This window comes from Folsomia candida, unplaced genomic scaffold, assembly GCF_002217175.1.
Source record: "Folsomia candida strain VU population unplaced genomic scaffold, ASM221717v1 Fcan01_Sc009, whole genome shotgun sequence".
Lineage (NCBI taxonomy): Eukaryota > Metazoa > Arthropoda > Collembola > Entomobryomorpha > Isotomidae > Folsomia > Folsomia candida.
Window position 1 is genome coordinate 5395587 of NW_019091201.1, and position 22222 is coordinate 5417808.

General features: G+C 37.1%; 2 protein-coding genes and 1 long non-coding RNA gene across 4 annotated transcripts in view; all 3 read left to right on the forward strand.

Moving 5' to 3' along the window:
• Positions 1 to 380: 380 nt before the first annotated feature.
• Positions 381 to 2359, forward strand: LOC110853969. The gene is made up of 2 exons (XM_022102348.2): positions 381 to 1575; positions 1657 to 2359. Exons 1-2 carry the CDS (start codon positions 1303 to 1305, stop codon positions 1750 to 1752), a joined length of 369 nt encoding a protein of 122 aa, XP_021958040.1. The 5' UTR covers positions 381 to 1302; the 3' UTR covers positions 1753 to 2359.
• Positions 2360 to 3240: 881 nt separating this feature from the next.
• On the forward strand, positions 3241 to 5346 carry LOC118436604. Its single transcript, XR_004835584.1, has 2 exons — positions 3241 to 4494; positions 4950 to 5346. It is a non-coding gene; the product is annotated as an uncharacterized LOC118436604 (long non-coding RNA).
• Positions 5347 to 6896: 1550 nt separating this feature from the next.
• LOC110853911 (dual specificity protein phosphatase Mpk3) overlaps positions 6897 to 22222 on the forward strand; it is a 43916-nt gene continuing 28590 nt past the window's right edge. Inside the window, exons 1-4 of one of the 2 annotated variants that reach the window (XM_022102265.2) lie at positions 6897 to 8037; positions 8099 to 8358; positions 8770 to 9020; positions 16827 to 17052. In XM_022102265.2, coding sequence (XP_021957957.1) covers positions 7718 to 8037; positions 8099 to 8358; positions 8770 to 9020; positions 16827 to 17052 — 1057 coding nt within the window. In that variant the 5' untranslated portion in view covers positions 6897 to 7717. The remainder of the gene's footprint in view (positions 8038 to 8098; positions 8359 to 8769; positions 9021 to 16826; positions 17053 to 22222) is intronic. The other variant, XM_022102267.2, reaches the window with a different exon arrangement.

The window sequence follows — 22222 nt, forward strand, 5'->3', positions numbered from 1 at the left end:
TTTACAACGTATCTTTGCAACGAGTAATATGATTCATGCAGACGAACTTGACGCAAAAAAGTGGACCATCAATCCAATCCACCAATCCAGCAATAAAACATCAAATTAGACCCGAGGTAAGAATCAATTGACAAGAAAAATGCGGACCTACTCTGTCTTCCACGAACCCGTTTAATGACGGGTTAAGAAGTCGTCAAGTTAGACATTCAGCGAAAAAGTTTGCAATATGATGGAACCATGGGCACTTTTTTTGCAATGATATTTTGCACATAGCAAAGAAACTCGGTGGATTGGATTGGATTGGACCACAAGTTATAATATAATTTTAATTATACGTCAAGTACACCAATGAATCGTCAATGGCGATGATCGTCTCGCCATGCAAACGTCGGTGTCTACATAAACGATCATCTTGTGGTGCAAGGTTATAGTTGTCTCTTCTCCATTGCGGGAGGAAATCCCAGAAAATTATTAATAAATAAATATATTAATAAGTACTCCAATTATTAAATTAATCACCAATTAATAAATTCTATTTAAAGTTTGATAACTAACTAAATTAATTAGCACAAGCAGAAATTTCCTGGAAGTGGACAAGTTATCATAACGTAGCCACAACATTGCAAAAATTTACATACGTACGTATGATTTTGCACGAATTTGCATACGTGTGAATTTGCTCAAGTGTATTTAAATTGTGATTCCTCGCCAACCAAAAGTCAATCATTTTCAGTTTCTGAGAACAACTCAGCTTACATAATTAACCCTCACATTTTTTAAAGTGACATTATTTTGTGCCCGTGAATAAGGAAAGGATGTGGCGTGGTCGTCGCAAATTATATTAAGTTAACCGCACACAGAAAGAAAGAAATTGGCTGAAATATGGTTTCAATGCTGAATATCTAGATAAGTAACAGGACAAATCACTATACATACATTTGTACAAGTTGTCTTTCCTCGGAAAAAATGGGTCGTTGATAAAATGCCGAGAATCGCGAGTCAAAAGTCACATTAAGCCAAGAATCATGGTATAAAACGTGAATAGGAAGTGTGTAAACTCTACATTCTCACAAAGTCAAAAGACATCCCGACAACAAGAAAACATAAATATAAATACTGTGTTTAAAAAGTCGTGTAACATCTCGTTATCAAAATCAGTACGTTGTTGACCACGCGATAAGTACATAACATATTTACATATTTATGAATCTAAATACACTAAATACACTTCTAAATAGTTCATCAAACTGTCAAAACATTGCGAAATTAAATTAAATTAGTGCAAAAATTTAAACAAACAAAATGTCTCAATTTACCACGCAACGCGTCCTCCTTTCGTTCTGCTGCTTCGTTCTCATTTCGCACACATTTTTCGCAAGTGCGAGAAACATCCGGAGTGCGTATCAACAACTAGATTACGTCGATGATGGAGAAGAAAATTGGCGAAATGATGAACCAGGAGAAAATTGGCGAGGAGTGCGAAATCATCAAAATTACGAAGATCTCCTTTCACTCGATCCATCGTGGGAGATGAAACACGACAATTCGCCGAGAAGGTCGAGATGGGCGATGCCGGTAAGATTTTCAAAAAATTAAATAAAATTTGGAAAACATAAAAATCCAATATTTCTAAATTTTATATTCAAATTTTTATAGGCAAGCGGTGTAACCGACAGCGAACTGCGGTGTCCCCCGGGATCAACGCCACACTCGTCGGGCACACATTGCGTCTATGATGACGAGGAGTATTAAGTATTATTTATGTAGAGATTTGCAAATTCCTTACGCCATAACTTGCGCCAATGTTATACATAGTTTAACTATGGTGCAAGTTACACGTTTTATTTATTTACCGTACCAATTATGTATACCTAATTTATGTAACTTCCTTACAAATACCTTAATTAGTAATAATTATTTAATAATTTTTCTGATAATAGTCAATCAACCTGCGCCAATGTTGTAGTATAACTATGGCGCAAGTTAGCATACAAAGAGTGGACAAGGTTTTATCATAGGTGCCAATTATAATTTAACTTAAAATACTTACGTATCTACATATAAATATTTAGTATTTTTTTGATAATAGCCAATTCAATCAACCTGCGCCAATGTTATTGTTTAACTATGGCGCAAGTTAGAAAGAGTGGACAAGATTGTAGGATACCAAATTAAATATACTTATCTAACTTGTAAATATTAATTAGCTAAATATTTAATTACTTTTTTGCTAAGATTTAGTCACTCACTCAACAGTTGTCTCGTCAATGTCAGTATTTATCTATGTAAAATTATCGATTATATTGAATTCCTAGTGAAAGCTTGTCCTTAAATAAATTGACTTTCACTTTATCCATAATTCCGTCCAGAATCATTAAATATTTTACAATGTCAGTCTGAACAGTGGCCGCGGAAGCTGTGGGGACATCTGGGGACATTGACATTGTAGGATGGAGGAGGCAGGGGTTTGTATAAGATGGGCAGATGATGCTGAACATCGAACACCCGTGGGGGCATTGTCCCTATGTCCATACCCACGCTTCCGCGGCCACTGAGTCTGACTGAACTGATGCGTACTGTAGATTATGATATGTAAATGCCGATACAAATTCATAATTAATTTCATATCCACCCATTCCAAAGTCTAATCAAAATTGTCACAAGAAACCTTGCACGTCCGCATATTTTGCGTATCGATTACAGATTTTATGGATTACGGGACATGATATGTAGTCTTTTTGCACATAGACAATTATTTTCGCGAAATTGCGAATGGAATGGAAAAACCATTCCTTCAATAATTCGTCGTCTTTAATAACTTTAATATTCAGCCAAAAAGCGCAGAAGGCAATTTTAATGAAGGAAAATTACTGGGGTGGCGTCCTTGTATTAGTTTTTGTTTTGCCCTTAAAAAATAAAAAATATTGTCTTCCAGTACAATAAACTTTATGAGGTGAGGACAGTGACCGCGGAAGCTGTGGGGACATCTGGGGAAATTGACATAGAAAGAAAGGGGTTTGTATAACATGGGCATATGATGGGGACATCGAACAACTTTAGGGACATTGTCCCTCTGTCCCCTCCAGCTTCCGCGGCCACTGCATCATATTCATAAATTTGAGTAGCCTGAATTTTCCCAGTGGCCGCGGAAGCCGTGGGGACACCTGGGGACATTAACATTGTAGGATGGGGGAGGGAGGGGTTTATATAAAATGGGGAGATGATGCAGACATCGAATAACCGTGGGGACATTGTCCCTCTGTCACCACGCTTCCGCGGCCATTGATTGGTGAGCTGCAGGGTAATTATAAGAATCTCTTAAAGGGCATGGCATGCCAAGAAACTGTACAAAAAAGCAACCCAATGACCATGCCTGGAATTTCTTACATGAATTTGGAAGTGTTCTCCCCACTAATTTTCAAAATGTTCTTTGAAAACAGGGAAAATTCCATTTTTCCAATTTTTTTGCTACACTGAAGGTGGTCAATATTGAAATTACTTGTTTAATTATTTGATTTCTATGATTATCATGTGTAAAAAGTATGATTTTAACTTGGTAAGGTCGATATAATGTAAATTGACTGATTTGAGCAACATCATCGTTCATTTTTATCATTATTAATAATTTTTAGTTTAATATCTGTCCCTATTGAAAAAAAATTTTCAGTATTTTTTCAAAGTGTTCTCCCCGCTTTGCGGGTTGGTGGGGTAAGAAATTCCAGGCATGCCAATGACCCAAACAAACCAACATTTACTATTCCCGACCAATTATATTTGACGACGATTCTTCATAACCAGGTAGACTTTGTTTTTCAAGAAAATTGCATAACCCTTAAAGCATCACACCACCAGACAGAGGTGGGCAAAAAAAAATTACTGCGTAAAAATAAGTAAAATATTTTGAGCCTTTTCTTCCCAGGGTTTGGATTTCCGGGGCTGCTACACCCATAAAAAGACGAGGATTCACGTGGAGAAGGCAACAATCACTCGAAAATACGGGTTTTGTGCAGAAATTACCTTTTTATCACTATCAAAATACATTATTTTTCAAAAAATCGTGAAAACAATTATCTAATTTTCATATTGGTTATTGCAAAAAATTCAATCAAATCTAATCTGCAAAACTTATCTGTACGAAATAATAATTATTCTTTTCGGCTTTTAAACCTCTCGAACTGACAAAAGTTGAAAATTTGTAAACGATTTTTGCCTCGAGAAAGTAACACCATTAAGTTTTTTGTTAAAATGGTAAGAGTTTAACACCAAAAATAAAATGCTAATGAATTTTAATTTCTTAAAATGCTCATTAGGTCAATAAATTATCTTCTGGCAGATTTTCGTCTTTTTGTGACTTTAACAACCCCGGAAATCCAAACCTGGGAAGAACTCAAATCAAATATTCAATGAATTTTTATGTCATCGACACACTACAATAGGACGTCATTCCTTGTTTGTCGTGATGGTGTCGTCGTCCGTCCTTCTCCTTCCTTTGAGGTGAGACGGAGTGAAAGTAAACACAGCCAAGCAAGGCAAGCAAACTTTCACCCAACTTTCCATTCCAACCCGGGTTTGCAAACAGTGGCCGCGGATAATGTCCCCACGCTTGTTCGATGTCGGCATCATCGCCCCATCTTATATAAACCCGGCCCTCCCCACATCCTACAAGATAAGTGTCCCCACAGCTTCCGCGGCCACTGGGAAAATTCATGCTACTCAAATGCATGAACATGATGCAGTGGCCGCGGAAGGGTGCGGACAGAGGGACAATCTCCCCACGTTTGTTCGATGTCCGTATCATCTCCCCATTTTATATAAACCCCTGCCTCCCCCATCCTACAATGACAATGTCCCATAATGTCCCCACGGCTTCCTTCCGCGGCCACTGCCTGCAAAAAGCAAAACCTTGCAATTCTGCTTGAAAAGTAATTATGTATCTATTTCGCTTCTAGGTCAGCTCACCTCACCCGAATCCCGGGTGGCGGTGGTGGTCGTGATAAACTAACTGTGGCATCAAATAATTTAAATCGATTCCTTCCCTCGGAGGACATACGTCTATGTATTGATCGATATTCATTTCAAACAAACTGCTAATTCACCGTAAAAAAGAGAGAGAAAAAAAGACATACTTTTCCTCGGTTCACTTTCTCTTTTTTCCAAATTACATCATACCGCAGCGCGTATTATCTCGTCAATCCCAAGGAGAGAGAAAGCAGGCACAAATAAATATGCACCGTCGCAATGCATACAAATTCTTGTCGACCTTGTCAAAGTCGTTGCTTTCCTTGCAAAATAAGTAAATGGTAGCGAACAAACAACTTTTATCAATAAAGATCGTTACAAAAAGAACAGACTAAAATTTAAATATATATTATTCATTCATGGAAAATTGAGACAAGTAAAAAATTTCGATATTATAAAATCTCATCTTTACCGTCGAAATAAAATTACAGCAAAATAAAACGTATAGAAAAACGTATAGAAACGTATAGAAAAAGGTTGTTCAAATCAGAGCAAATTCCGCAAAATTGGGACAAATCCTAAATTTTGACATTATGATACAAAATTTCATCTCGTTCCAAAATGCACAATAAGAAACAAGATGAGAGCAAATCCTGATATTAGAAAAGTGAGACAGAAATCAACAATTTCTCTGCAACATCAGGGCCAAATCTCGTCTCATTTTATTCCTTGCTAAACAAAATACTTCCGCAAATACAAATCCTTAAACAAACAAAAGTCAAAATTTTAGATGCACTTTTGTCTCAAAAAAGTCAAAAACTTCATTTCCCATTTTACTCGTAAAATATATTATTTTCATTTTTAAATTTCTACACATTTTCATCTTAACTATCAAAACTTTTTTCCACTTTGTTTGCAAACTATATATTTTTTTAAGATTCATCATCGTCGTCAAAAGTCATCATCAAAAATTTCATGATTCATTTCTCATTATATTCGTAAAATATCTATATCATTTTCATTTTTAAATGTTTACACATTTTCATCATACCTTCCAATTTCTTCATCTTAATAACAAATTTTATTTTTCTTTTTTCAAAAATGCATCATCGTCGTCAAAAGTCAACAACAAAAATTTCATAATTCATTTCCCCATTGTATTTCTAAATATTATCACAAATTTTCATATAAAAAAAATCCCATTTAAATCCACCCACACACAGAAAACCCAACCACTGCAAATCTCCTAAAACTCAACCCTTTTCTCCACTTTCACCACCACGCGAGAATGTTCATGAAAAAAAATCATAATTTCATTTCCCATTTTATTCCTAAATATCACACACCTTAAAAGAAATTCATAATTCATTCCCCATTTTATTCCAAAATATCACACATCTTCACAAAAAATGTCAAAATTTCATTCCCAAATATCACAAATTTTCATATACAAAAATTTCCATCAAAACCCAACCAATTTAAACCTCCTAAAACTCAACCCTTTTCCCTATGTTCACCACCACGCGAGAATTTTCATGAAAAACTTCATAATTTCATTTCCCATTTTATTCCTAACTATCACACACCTTAAAAGAAATTCAAAATTCATTCCCCATTTTACTCCAAAATATCACACATCTTCACAAAAAATTTCATAATTTCATTCCAAAATATCACCCATTTTCACCAAAAAATTTCCATCAAAATCCACCCACCCACAGAAAACCCAACCACTGCAAATCTCCTAAAACTCAACCCTTTTCCCACTTTCACCACGATCCGAGGATTTACGAACGCAACTGGGCCGTCCTTTTGCCTCTCTGGTTTTCTGCTTCATTCAGAAACTCGTATTCACTTGTTGGTTACTTTACTTTGTATACTCACTATTGGCAAAAAGCGAGGAGCTTTATACACATTTTACTTGAACCATTCACTTGCTTACCAAGCCTACTCCTGCCCGTACAAAATTTATATCTCTGCTCTTCGCTTGCCTGCATGGCTCTCAAAAGCAAAACTTAAAACGCGTTTTTATTCTTTATCTCTCTCACAGCTCAGAGTTACACGGAGCACGACACACACGCAAAATATCACCACTCGCGAAAATATACATTTGCAAAATTCTTCTTCATTTTGCAAACTTAACTAACATCTCATCCTTTAGTTCGGTATTAATAACTGTGGTTTTTTTAAGAGGCAACTTCAGGAAAAAAAATTCCGAAGAAAAATAATCACCCAGCTTTTTTTAAAATTAAAAATAAGAAGAAGAATCCTAATTTTTGAAATATTATCAAAATATTTAAGATACACATTTAAAACCGGATTCTACTTAAATTTACGAGCAATTACACAAACAACATCTACAGTATTTTGGAAAATAATAATATCAAAAACCTAATTTATTTCTGAGCGGAAAATAAGTTCGACAAAAGTCAAAAAGTAAATAACAAAAGTTTGCTGAGAAGAAAAATACACATTTATTTTCCAATTTATCTCCAATAATTTACCTATCTTCGAATGGAGATAAGATAATTTAGATAACCAACTACAATTAAAAGTGTGAAACTACTAAATGAATAATTAAATTAAACTAAACTGAGAGAATCTTCTCCTCAACAAGAAACACCTCAACTTTACCTTATCGTCATTCATCCCTTCTTCTCCTCATCATCTTATTACCTTATCTTCCTCAAACTTATCAGTGAACCCAGTCACCTCGTCGTTCCCAAAATTCAGCAAAATAGGCAACATAACCGCCGTCATGCAAGACATCCACCCCGACGTGGTGACCGCGGATCAGTTAGTGAATGAGATCCTGCGACGACAATCACTGTCAAGGTCGTCACCATCGTCAAACTCGTCGTCCTCTGTCCCCACACCGGCTGACGATATGACGGACGGAGGCGGCGAGATGGAGGGGAGTCGTCGCGGCTCATCCGCGACCGCGACGGTGGACACGTTCGAGCGCGCCATGTCCGTGGAAGAAGAGGAAGAACCCGCCTCCTTCGCGGCGACGTCGTCCGAAGTGGTCATTCTGGATTGTCAGAATCCTGTCGATTTTCAAGAGTGTCATATTCGAGGGTGGGTTATCAATGATACTTAATTATTATGCAAATTTTAATGATGATAATTTTGATTTTAGAGCTCTCAACGTCACCTTTCCAGCCATCATGATCCGGCGAATTGCTGCAGGGAAGATTGACATTTTCGAGAAGAGTAAGGAGCTCAAGGCGAAAATTGCCAATGCCAAGATCACTTTCGTCGTGTATGACGGCTTCCAACAGAATGTTTCTTGTGGAGGGACCATTCCAAGTGGGGTCGGGGATGGAGAATTGTCCGAATTGGTGCATCTCATTGCGAAAAAATTGGCACAGAATGGCTGCCCGGTTGCGACGCTTAATGGTGAGTGACATAATAAATAATGGTGCAAGGGAGGTCTCCCAGCGGATGCGGTCCGATTTTGACGAAAAATTAGTGTGAATCGATGGAAAATTTGGTTAGGATGAAATTTGCGAAAGACACGATCTCCTAATGGGCACGTTTGGCAGAGACATTTGCATCCAAAGAGGAGAAAACGCCTCCGAAAGTCGACAAATTTTACCCTTTCCAAATTTACTGCGCGTTTTCTCCTCTTCGGATGCAAATATCTGCGCCAAACGTGCCCATTCGGAGACTCGTCTTCTGCAAATTTTATCCTAACCAAATTTGCCATTGATTCACACTAATTTGCTGAAAAATCGGACCACATCCGCTGCGAGACGTCCCTTCTTAGTCTCAAAATTTCCCAAAAAATTGACAATTTTTCTTATCCAGGGGGACTTTCAACCTTTCGAGAACAATACCCCGAATGGGTGGAGACATCCGAGAGCAAGAAAATGTTGGCGGCGTCGGCCAGCTCTTCGTCAGCGGAACCCTCCCCGGATCCCGCTTATCGGCCGGGGGAAGTCCCCCTTTTGGGGTTGGGGAGCTTAGCCTCCCTCAAAATCCAGGATGACCCGGACGCTTGCGACTCTTGCATCGGGCTGGACCCCGACGATGTGAGTCACCTTAGTAATTATTACACCGTAAGTAGAGTCGTTTTACCCCTTTTTAATTTTACTTATGTAGCAATTATTTCGCATCCATTCTTTTTAATTTAACTTCGCAATTATTTCGCATATCCATTCATCTTTTATGTTTACATACTTGGTTCTCATCTTATCGCATCCTCCTCGTCGTCCATCCTTCCTATTTTTTCTTTCGTACACTAAATACTAAATCAACACAACCTTTAATCTGACATAATTGTATTTGATTTGAGTATCTTTTCGTTATTACGAGAGGACCAAACTACCACCACCGCCATCAGTGGCGGCGGAAGCCGTGGGGATGGGGGGCAGTAACACTGATGCATTTCACGGTTGCCTTTGTAACTCCGTAATCAAGTAAATTTACGAAATTTTGACAAAATTTAGGAACATTTCAAACATAATTTTTGCTTACAATTTTACAAAACCTTACGAAGATACATAAAAAGCATGTTTTTCGTTTGTATTCGTAAACATGAGTAAACTTGCGTGGTTACGAAAGCTGACGTGAAATGCCTCATTTTCAGGGATTATTTGATACTTAATGGCCGCGGAAGCCGTGGGGACATAAAAATTGTAAGATAGGGGAGGGGAAGGCTGGGTTTATGTAATATAGTGGGGGGGGACAGACAGACATTGCCCCCCTGTCCCCTCCAGCTTCCGCGCTCACTGTCCACCGCCACCACCCGTTTACTTTACTTTTCCTATTTAAGCTTACTACATTTTTGTTAATGTCACCTTCATTTTCATTCATTCCCATTTCCATTACGATGAAAGAGTTTAGTTAAATAAGCCCTAAAATCAACCATCCAACCAACCACGAACTTATCCCATTTGTGTAATTATTTATCTGTTTACTGAACCTGCCTGCTTACTGATTACGATACCACGATACGATCCATCCCCTTTTCATACAGAATAATAATGCCAACAAAATCTCGTAATTGCATGTTTACTTTTACTTCACTTACATAATTCTGGTGGCACAAAAATACAATTTTTTTTCGTAATCTTCATCCATAAAGTATGTGAACTCCTGTAAAAAATGCAGGAATCACCCAATTGACAGGCATAATTTGGGTCATAAAAATGCAATTTTGCTTCACTGTTACTGCCAAATCAAATTTAAAAATTCAGGGATTCAGGGATCATTTACATAATTTTGGTCGCACAAAAATGCGATTATTTGGCTTTTTCAGCTACTACGAAATCAATTTTTAGCCCGAACCAGGGCTTATGTAATCGTCATGTCCGTCCGTCTGTCCGTCTGTCTTTCGATAACTCTCGAACGAGTTGACCGATTTGGACCAAATTTGATACAGACATGTATCTGGGCAATGCAACGACCGAGTTCGAAGATGGGTTCGATCAGAAAAGTTTTGGACCGGTGGGGGCCATCGGAGTGGGTGGGGTATTACGCACCAAAATTTCAAAATTGTCGTAGAAAGCTGAAATTTGGCACAGAGGTTGCTAATGGCTCCTAATAGATAAAAATGAGTTCAAGTTGGAAAAATTTTCATCTTGAGTGACCCTAGGGGGTGGCCCATACTGATTTTTCAAAATCGTCATATCGAGCTGAAATTTGGTGGAGAGTTTGCTTGTGGGTCCTAATGGAAGAATATGACATGAAATTGGTAAAATTTTTATCTAGAGCGACCCTATGGGGTGACCCATATCGATTTTTAGAAATTAACATAGAAAGCTGAAATTTGTACCAGAGATCCAGACTGCTTTCTCATGAAATAATATGAAGTTAAATATACTGAGAAACATGGGTTTACTAATCCTGGTTCGGGCTAAGCAAAGCTGTACTGATAGGTTTTTTAAATGCAGGAATCACCCATTTCCATAATTTTGGTTGCAAAAATGCCATTTTTTCGTCACAAGCTACTGCGAAATCAAATTTTTTAAATGCAGGAATCACTCATTTACATATTTTGGTCACTCAAAAATGCATTTTTGCCTTCTCCATCTGAAATCAAATACTTCCAAAGATTTCAGTAATCACCCATTCATTCTAAAAACAAAAAACAAGTCCGATTCCGGCTAAATAATCACTTAAAAATGAATTACTCGCCCGTAATGAATGTCATAAAAGTCCACAATGCCAAAATAGGTAGGTACTGACTGACATCGTCCTTGTCGTGGCTTAAATTGCTGTACACTCATTTTAATTTGAAACGGATACCTACACAAAAATCTATAAAATTCGATTGAATGTTTTGTTGTTAAATAAGTAGGATCGATCGATTGTTTAATTTACAAGGCTCAAAGTTTCAAATGTTCTTGGTGCCCCACATAATTTATTTTAAGTATTCCTGCTTTACCTAAATACAATATTTACGTATGTAATGTCAGGGCTTAGGGAACGTGCATAAATTATGTCAGGCAAAAAAATTCCGATTTTTCAGACCCTCAACTTGTTCAAAAATTTAGTTTTCTTTCAAAAATCAGTCATCCGGATTTCTGACTGAAAAATTTCATTCAAATTCATTTCATTTCACTTCATCCGACTTCATTTTTTACTTCGCCACAAGTATTAAGCATATGGTGAAAAATAGAAGGAGTGAAAAATCCTTTCATTCACAGTCATTCATCTGAAATGGCGTAATCCTTCAGTCATTTTCATTCACCATCATAATTTAGTCAAATGAATGAAGGTGAAGAGGTATGCCTTGTCACCCACCTTTAACATGTGGGGCAAATGGGACTATCACCCGAAGCCTTTACCCTCAGCCCCGACATAATTTATGAACATCCCCCCCCAATAGTATTCCTGCTTTACCTAAACACAATATTTACGTAATGACAGGCCTTCTTCATGGTATATATAATTCCTACTTTACCTAAAAACGTACACATTATTTTATTATACATAATATCAGCTTAAGTATAATGATAAACAGGAAATCGTCCAATGACCCAGCAAGTAAGCAAGCAAAGGCAGCAGTTTTATCGTAATTTCACCATTTCCTTTCATGGAAAATAAACATGGGAGAAAACTTTTTAATTAAATTTGTCCCAATTTCCCTTTCCGAGAAAGTTTTTCATATTTTTGTTCCCCTCCCTTTGATTCCTTGCTAATGAGCATAACTTCATTTTCTCTTAATAATTCCCAGACTTCGTTACCCATTTTTTTTACTAAACTAAAATACCACGCAAAACGTAGTCTATTTACATAAATACGTCACAAAAAACAGAATTAAATCATGTCGTGGTTGCTTATTAGTTCAATTTTGGAGTCAACTTTTCACAATAAAAAGTAAACGAATGGATGAATGAATGAATGAATGAATGAAATGAAATGAATGACTCGAAAAATGTGAAGTGTTCTCCGAACAAGATTAGATTAGATTAATGGATTTGTTGTCGATTCGTATGTACTGAAATTCATCTTCTAGTCAATCAGACTGGGATAAATTTACGTCTTTTTTACTACTACTGGATAGCACAATAGCCTAATTTTCCTCCATTTTAATGCATACAGTCATTCTCCTTCTCATCCGACGCTCCGTTGTTGACTTTGGTCGAGGTTTTCGTGTCAATAATACGTAATGCGAGACTCAAATCGTCTAGACTTTTGTAATTTGCTCCTCTTCTTCTTCTCCTTATTTGCGTACACGCTTAAAAATCTGGTAATACTCCGTGTTGGTATTGATTTGGTAATAACTTGCTAACGGATTGGTAGTTTGTTTCTTCTCCGTGGTAAATTTTTCATTACGACAACATTACTAAATGCCCGTTATTACCATGCCGGTAGAATCATGTACTTCCGCCAGTAATGATTTAATACTAGTTTTGAGAAATGCACGACATATTGATACTGATTTAGTAATAATCTCCTTCCGGATTGGTAGTAATTTGTTTCTCAGTGGTAAATTTTTCATTACCACGACATTTCTAAACGGTAATGCCTGTTATTACCGTGCCGGTAGAGTCATACATATATTAACTCTGGCCAGGAACGATTTAATACCAGTTTTCTAAGAGTACAGAGTCAGATATACACGCCGTACTGGTATTGATTTGATACTAACTTTCTACCCGATTGGTTGTAATTTGTTCCTCACTGATAAATCATTCATTACCACAACATCACTAAACATGGCAATGTTCGTTATTACCGGGGATAAATCTATACATACATATACTCCAGTCAGTAACGATTTACTACCAATTTCTCAGTACCAAATTTCTGAAAAATTCAGTACCACAACATTTCTAAACGGTAACCCTCATTACTACCCGGGCGGGTAGAAACATACATGTACTCCAGCCAGTAATGATTTAATACCAGTTTTCTAAGAGTGCATTGTATCAGCAGCGTTACCCAATTCTGCATTGAATTGCAATTCGAACCCCTCTGCATAATAACAGGAGGAAAGGATAGCAAGATCGTAAAAAAGGATAGCATTGCCTCCCTTTTTTATTTATCAGACTGTTTGGCGTTGTTGTGTTTTGTTCTGTATGATAAGTAGTAAATAATAAGGAGGTTCTCGATCTAACCTCTTTTTTGTTGAATGTTTGTCCGTAATTCGATAAGGCTTTTCTCTTCTTATCTATCAATCAAACCAGGCCTATTGTGCAAACAAAACGTAATATTTAACTAACAAATGGTATCAATTTCGTTCTCTGGGATGAATGAATGCTTGGTTATCATGCATTTCGTTCCTTATCTTCGACATTTTGCCATCCTGTTAACGTTTTTTTTAGTTCAGTGTGTATACACAAGGTTTTTGATACTTCGAAATAAGGAAATTGCAGTTTTTTTATGTACAAATGCTGAATTCACGTGCGTCTGAATTCGTCCATTGACGTATCGGAATGATCACTCATCACATAACCGAATTTTTTTTAACGATCTTACTGGTGAATGACGACAGAGTAACAGACTTTGTGTATACAGTGGCCGCGGAAGCTGGAGGGGACAAAAGAGGGGCAATGTCCCCCACGCTTATTGAATCTCCGGATCATCTCCCCATCTTATATAAACCCGGCCCTCCCCCCAGCCTACAATGACAATGTCCCCAGATGTCCCCACGGTTTCCGCGGCCACTGAATATACAGATGTCGGGTGGGTATCAATGTATTGGGGTAAATGAGCTATGAAGCATATATCGTATCGTATCGCTTAATTTTGTTTACATTGCTTAAAGGAAAGTTGTCTGGTTTTAACCAGTTTATTGAGCCTGCATACATACAGATAATCAATAAGAAGATGGATTAATTTCACCCCAACATTTGATGAATAGCAAAAAGTATTTACTAGTTGATATCATTTGGTCGTCTCGTAATAGATAAGTGCAGTAGCGTTGTGCAAGTGGCATGGCATGAAAATGCAAATTTTTCGCATTTTTTGGTATTTGCATAACATGGAGTATAAATTTAAATGAGGGACAAACTGGGCAAACAATCACAAGGTCATTGTCCACCCACGCCTAGAGGTGTACCAGCAAAAGTAAAATTGCATGGTTTCGATTTCAGGATAAGTTTCCTGAAAATTTTTTAAAGGACTGGTCATTAATTTAAATATGGGGATGCCACAAATACCTTGATTGACCTGCGAAAAACGGGGATTTCTTATGCACCTAGATGTATAAATTCCATTCTGCACATTTGACCGGATCGATCAAACTTTACGAATTGCATTGATATTTATACTCCTCCACCGCATACAAATATTTTTCTTAAACTGGGAGCACAGCGAATTACAGGTTGTTTTGTTTCAAACACAGAACAAACAGGATGTTCCATTGATTATTTCTAAACGGCTGCGCCATTATTTTAACAATTCTCCACTTTTATTACGTATTATTACATGTAAACGTCTGGTTAAAGAGAGGATGTATTAAAATACCCCGGGATATTTACGGTCGGTGGTCGTAATACATACATACATAAGTTTTCATGGCGTCTGTAATTCTTGGAAGTAAATACATATATATTACATACGTATCCATGCATATACACATGTAGCGTATATAAGTACACACTTAGAAATCCGGTATTAAACTAATACCAAGCGGTATTCATGTATGACTCTATACAAAGTGGGATTGATAAGTAATACAGTGTAGTAATAGCTCAGTATTAAAGTTTTAATATTATATCAGTAGCAGTTTTTTACGGACCGGTATAATTTTAATACCAAGCGGTAGAAATTTTAATACCGAGAAATCCTGACTATACCAGACTTCTAACAGTGTAGAAATCCAGTATTAAATTAATACCAAGCGGTAGTCATGTATGACTCTACTAGAATGGTAATACCCTGTAAATAGTAGTATCAAAGTTTTACCATATCAGTAGCAGATTTTTATTACCAAGCGGTAGCAACTTTAATACCGAGAAATCAATAGCTGCCTGACTATACCAGATTTCTTAGAGTGTATGTTGGAGTTTCTTTCTGCGCGGTAAATTTTTCATTACCACAACATTATTAAACGGTAATGCTCGTTATTACCAGTGCTGGTAGAGTAATGTACTCCAGCCAGTAACGATTTAACACCAATTTTCTAAGAGTGTATCTCTACAGACTCCTGTAATCTCCCATGTCTGCCAGTTTAACGTAAAAATCTCCCTTTTATCAAGCCAGGTCATCTACTCACTCACATTTCAATAATCGCATCCTGCCACTTGGACGGAAAATTCGATTCAATTCACATCATAAAATGAACACGATTGCAAAATAATTCGCATCCATGGGCGAATTTGCAGACAGACGACCGCGAAGATTGCGTTACTACATTCATTCCACATTTATTAAACAAATAGAATTATGACACATAAGTTTTGGTGACGCAGAATTTTAATTTAATTTGTTTCTCATCTCGTAGAAAGCAGAGTTGGATGGATCGGCTAGGTAGCAAAATTTGGAGGAAATTCTGGTATAGATTTTAGCGAATAAACGAGTTACGAACTATTTCCTATATCAATTTACGTACGTAGGAGCAGCCAAAACGTGGGTGGGTGGATTGGATATTAGACATGCAGTGGCCGCGGAAGCAGGGGGACGACAATGTCCCCACGGTTATTCAATGTCGACATGTTATACAAACCCGTCCCTCCCCCCATCCTACAATGGCAATGTCCCCCCATGTCCCACGGCTTCCGCGGCCACTGTAGATATACGATCAAATTTTACTGTGCAGTGTATCCAAACATAATTTATTTTAGTCAAACAAATTATCTCCTATTTTGGGCTATTTATTAAGTGAATCGTTCCTGTTTACTATAGTGGAGAAGGAGGAGGTGGATGCGAACCATATTGTGTTACGTATTTATATGCAAAACAGGCCAATTTAGGCTCATTTTACCATGAAAATGAATAAATACACGACAATTGTCATCCCTGTATTGTTTGACTTACATAATTTTTGCCAGTGCCAAAAATAAGTGCAAATAAATAATTAGGAGTGTACACATTTATTTAAGGAAATTGAATGAACCTCAATGCATGAATTTCCTACGAGAGCTAAATTTATTTAATTATTTTATTTTATTCAAAAACTACGGTTCATTCAAAATTAGTATGGATTACAAAAATCTGATAGGTTATTTGGCGGATGCTTTGTATCCATTACTTGATTTTGCAATTACATTATTATACAAATACATTATTTTGCAACTTCCACCTTATTTTCATTTAAAAAATAGAATACAAATGCATCTTTAGCGATTTAACCTTAAGAAATTTAACCTTTAAATTTTTTTAGGACTTTATACACATTAATTTTGAACGAACAGTAACCTCAAAAATTTCTAGATATATAATTTGCATAATTTTTTATTTAATTTTTGCAGGCATTTCCGGTTGAAATAATCCCGAACCTGTATCTGGGTAATGCTTCGATCAGCAAGGATCAGTCCCTTCTGGAGAAGCACAATATCAAGCACATTCTTAACGTGACGCCCGACCTCCCCAACGTCTTCGAGGGCACCATACGCTACCTCCAAATACCAATCTCGGACCACTTCTCCGACGCGTTCAGAATGCTCGGCTACTTCATCCCCGCTATCCAGTTTATCGGTGAGCAGAAACTGTTTTCAGAAATTTTTTAGTTTTAAGATAATGCATAGATTATGAATTTTTGGGGGCAAAATTAGAATTTCTGATTTTAAGGAAGGTTTTGAATTTCTGATTTTAAGGCAGATTTTCAATTCGTAATTTGAAGGCAGATTTCTGATTTAAAATTTGAGACAGATTTCCGATCCGCAATTTTGAAGTAGATTTCCGATTTTAAGTCAGATTTCCTGGTTCTGATTTTAAGACAGATTTGCAATCCGTAATTTTAAAGCAGATTTCCGATTCCTAATTTTAAGGCAGATTTTCAATCTATAATTTTAGGGCAGATTTTCGATTACCAAATTTAAGGCAAATTTCCGATTTCTAACTTTACGTAAGATTTCCAATTTCTAATTTTCCCCCAAACTTTCAACTTTATCCTGCTTCATATTTCTTCTTATTTGATGAAAACATTCCCAAAATCATATCAAAGCATCAAAGCATACATTTCATACAAAGGATACATTGCATAACAACCCATCATTGAACCTGAACGAATAAACCAAACCAGTTTCAACTGCTTCCAATTTATCATTACAAGTTCAAAGTTTGGACCCAATTGTAAAACGGATTTGCTATTTTCTCCACAACAACTTTCACTCTTTCAAAACAACCTCATTATTTCCATTACATGCGTACCTACACACATTCTCGATTAAATAACGAACCAATGGTATTCCTCCCTCGAAATGTCATGTCATGTGTACAGACAGTCTCGTCTCAAAATTGTCAAATGATTATTTGTCAAAAAAAGAAACTTTCTCCCAGAAACTTTCACCTTACAAAATAACTTTGTACGTGCGTAGATACCTAGTCAATTAAATATTCCTCCCTCAGAATGAAAGACTGTGCTGTGTCTCGTCTCAAAATTGTCAAATTATTATTCAAAAAAAAAGAAACTTTCACCCAGAAACTTTCACCCGTCAAAACAACTTCAACTCTTCTGTGATGTTATGCTTTCTCTCTCTCCGAAATAAATCCCCCTACACACAAACACACGCGCCAATTATTGCTTTGTCGTCGTCGTCGGTAACAATTGATCAGTGAACCGTGAATGAGGACTCTAAAAAAAAGTTTTTTTTTCCATGAGGATGATGACGTTGGTTATAAGTTCATAGATGTGTTTCATACATACATACGTTTGTTTGTCCTCCTACTCACCGCGCCTCCATCCATTCCAGTTTTGTAAGAGGTGAAGCCCTTTTATATGATTGATATGTCCGTCCGTCTGTCTGTCTGTCTGTCTGTCTGCGCGATAAGGGTTTGATGTGCAATGCATTTAGTATGAAATTTTGAAGCATAAATACTTGATATAATAGCAAAGGTCAAGTTCGAAAATGGGCACTGTAGGTCACACCTGTCAAGGTCAAAAAGGTCACGAAAATGTTAAACTTGACACATATCTTAACTTAAGAGGAAATTTAAGCTCCATTTTGACCTCAAAGGTCACTTGTTTTAAATAATTTCGTATACGTTACGTAGGTTTTTACTCCATCGTTTCACCCCTAGGTTACATGCGTTTTGTGACGCTGCTTTATTTGTATATATGTTGACATTTTGCTCCCATTTTTACCATCCATGTTGACAAATAAAGGCCACACGTACAATCTAAAGGTCTTCTTAAAAGGACGACGACGACGTTCCATCCATGCCCCATTCCACTTCAAAAGAAATCTATAAATCCACCTGTGGTGAATATTGTTTGTTTGTTTGTGTCTGCTCTGCTCTGCAGTTTAAGATTAGTCCTTCCAAAATGAAGATGATTAATAAGTCTCGTACGAAACCGTGTTTAGGGAAAAAGGTCGTGTTGACAAATCCCCGTGGGGGTCGTTGGATTGGAATCGATTAAGCGCGTCAGTGATGGTATTAAAATCATCAATGAAAATTCTGAAAATACATTTCCTAGAAATTTCCTAATGCTTTATTTTGCAATCTCGCCTCGCCTCGCGTTTACCACCCACTCCATTTGATAGATACAAGAAAAGAGGCGAGTTTACTTTCTCTCGTCCATTGCGAAATAAATGGCTTGGGGGAAGAAGCTTTTAAAAAATTGCGAGAGATAAAATGACAAGGAGAGTCGTCAAATTGTGCAAAAAATCGTCCTTGACGGACACCCACGGCTTTCTCGGCAAATCCGTCGAAGTCAGGGAGGGTGGCTTGCTGAAATTGGAATCCCTTGTCATCCTACACTTTTACACTGTACAATACTTACATTTCGAGAAAGCAGTAGCATTAATAACCCGTAACCATGAACCAAACGGTATCGAAGTTATAGGTACGTACGTAACCCACTGATTTTAGGGGGTCGTGGTGGGTGTCAATCTTAAAAAAGTGGCGAAATCAAACACTTTTTTCCCTGTTAGACTATGTATTTTCACGAAAAATGATGGCTAAATATCGAAATTCTACGTACGTAAGTAACCTACTATTTTTAGCGCGTCGTGATCAGGTGGGTGTCGATCTTAAAAAGTGGCGAAATCAAGTACTTTTTCACCCTGTTAGACTATTTTCAGGGAAAATGGTTTCTAAATATCTAAATCCTACGTACGTACGTAAACCACGGTTTTTAGCGCGTTGTGGTGGGTGTCAATCTTTAAAAAGTGGCGAAATTACCTGAGAACTAGTACTTTTCTAGACTATCTTGGCCCAAAACGGTGGCTAAATTCCCTTAGAAACTCCTACTCGTCTGGGACTAATATATTTACTAAAGTTAGATATTTACATTTGGAGAAAGCAGCCGTAGGAGAAAGCATTCCGCATTAATAACCTGTAGCCAAACCGCATTGAAGTCATACTTACGTACGTGTAAGTAACCCACGTTTTTTAGCGGGTCGTGATCTGGTGGGTGTCAATCTTTTTAAAAGAAAGTGGCGAAATCAAGTCCTTTTTCCCCCTGTTAGACTACTTTCACTTAAAAAAATGATGCCTTAAAATCGAAACTCTACGTACATAACCCACCCGTGATCTCGTGGGTGTCACTTTTCTTCTTCTTCTTAAAAAAGTGGCGAAATCCTTTGAAAAACAAGGCCTTTTTTCCCTCAACTGCATACTTTCACTTTAACGAAATGATTGCTAAATTCCGTTAAAAACTCCTACTCACTGGTGACAGTTAGAGATATTTTTAAACTTGAAGAAAGAACGTCTGCACTTAATTATCCAGAGAAGAGTGAGTGGTCTCTCAGAAATAGGAATACGATTTCAACAAAAGCTGTCTGTCTTATATCCAATTTATTAAGGCGAGCGACGTTGGTTGGTATGTACTTTATCTATGTGGGTAGAAAGGAAAGAATGGGATGTGGGCGTTTAGAATTTCTGAGATTTGCTCTCATTCTCCTCGTGCACACATTTTTTTAAGGTCTAGGTTACCATAAAAAACGTCATATTGAAATCATTTGCTTAGTAAAATTATATTAGAATGTCCACCCTTTTAAAATCAATTGTGGTAAGTGAATTATCCGTCTGGATTGAATTATCCCACGTTCGCGAAATAATGTACAATGAACGTCAACGTACTCACGTCAAATTTCGCAAAACTTCCCTAGTTAGTTTGGCCTGCTGAATTCAATTCTGCTCAATTTTCGAAATTTTGCGAAACTTTTACTGGATTTTTTTTTCGCAAATTTACCCAGAAAATGTTTTTATTTCGCCAAAATTATTTCGCAAATTCATCCTCACCATCAGCAGCTAGAGAAATTACAGAAATCCGTGGCAAAGGAGGTGAAAGTAAATTTACAAAGTCATATTTTGCAAATTCTGTTACAACATTAACTTTTTAAAGCGTTTTAAAGCTGTTTCTTTAAATTTGCGAATCACATTACAACATAATCTTTTTTGCAACTCTGTCGTGAATACACCCACAAATTTTTGCCCCCTCGATAACACCGTGGATGGATTGCTACCTAAAATAAAAGTCATCTTAATTACCCGATTCGTCTTCTTATACTTTCTCCACGTAGCAAATTTCCACTTTCACCATCGAAACGTAAATACGTATTTATTCTTTGAGTGGATTTATGTTGAGTGCTTCTTTTGCTCTTTACTTTACTTAACTTTCTGTTCGCTCTTTTACTTGTTGACGCTGCTAGGTTAATGATGCTTGAGGGTCGGCGCGTGTACAGAGTGAGACCTTGACATGTAGCACTTGATTATTATCCGTTCCATCTATTTTGCACTATTTTTGACCCCTTTCACAACCTCTCTTCGATCCCCTGCTGCTCATTCTCTTTGAGTGACAAGAATGCCAAATTATTGTGCGAAAAGTTGCGCAATCCAGGTTGAAGGTAGGATCAGTTTTTTTTGTTGTTGTCCCATTCAGTGACAGGTTGGGCAATAGTCATTTTTTAAAGTGGTAGAAAATTTCGACATTTCGTTTCCTAAAAATAAATAAAAAAAGAAGAAGATGTACTTTATTTTTTACCCTTCACTCACTCCTCCAAGTTCATTCCGCTCTCTTTTTACTTGACATTGAACAAAACCCACTTGCTTTCTCTCGTCGCTCGTAAACTTCGGAATTTTTGTACACTGTAAAAAAAATCTGGTAAAGTCAGATATATACTCCGTACTGGTGTTGACTTGGTAATAACTTCTTCTACCGGATTGGTAGTAGTTTGCTTCTCCGCGGCAAATTTTCCATTAAACAACAGTACTAAACATAGTAATGCTCCTTATTACCAGTGCTAGTAGATACATACATACATACATATACTCTAGTCAGTAATGATTTACTACCAGTTTTCTAAGAGTGTAGAGTTAGATATACATTCCGTACTGGTATTAATTTCTACCCGATGATTGGTAGTAATTTGTTTCCACTTGGTAAATTTTTCATTACCACAACACTTCTAGACGGTAACCCCTGTTATTATCGGGGCGGGTAGAAACATACGTGTACTCTGGTCAGTATTAATGATTTAATCCCAGTTTTCCAAGAGTGTAGTCCACTTTCGGAATTTTGTTCTTATATAATCAACTACTTATCCTGCTTTCTCTTTGTACATGTAACCCGGTGGGTGTACATAGGCATGCATTCATACATCGTGGGTGCGTTGCCGTACACGACGTCAACCACGTCGACGACACGCGTTCCTTGGTATTTAGGATCACAGATAATCATCATCCGTCCGTTCTCAAATCC

Coding starts and splice junctions, on each gene's coding strand:
- LOC110853969 (XM_022102348.2), top strand. CDS start 1,303: ATGTCTCAATTTACCACGCAACGCGTCCTCCTTTCGTTCTGCTGCTTC. Junction 1,576..1,656: donor GGTCGAGATGGGCGATGCCG/GTAAGATTTTCA, acceptor AAATTTTTATAG/GCAAGCGGTGTAACCGACAG.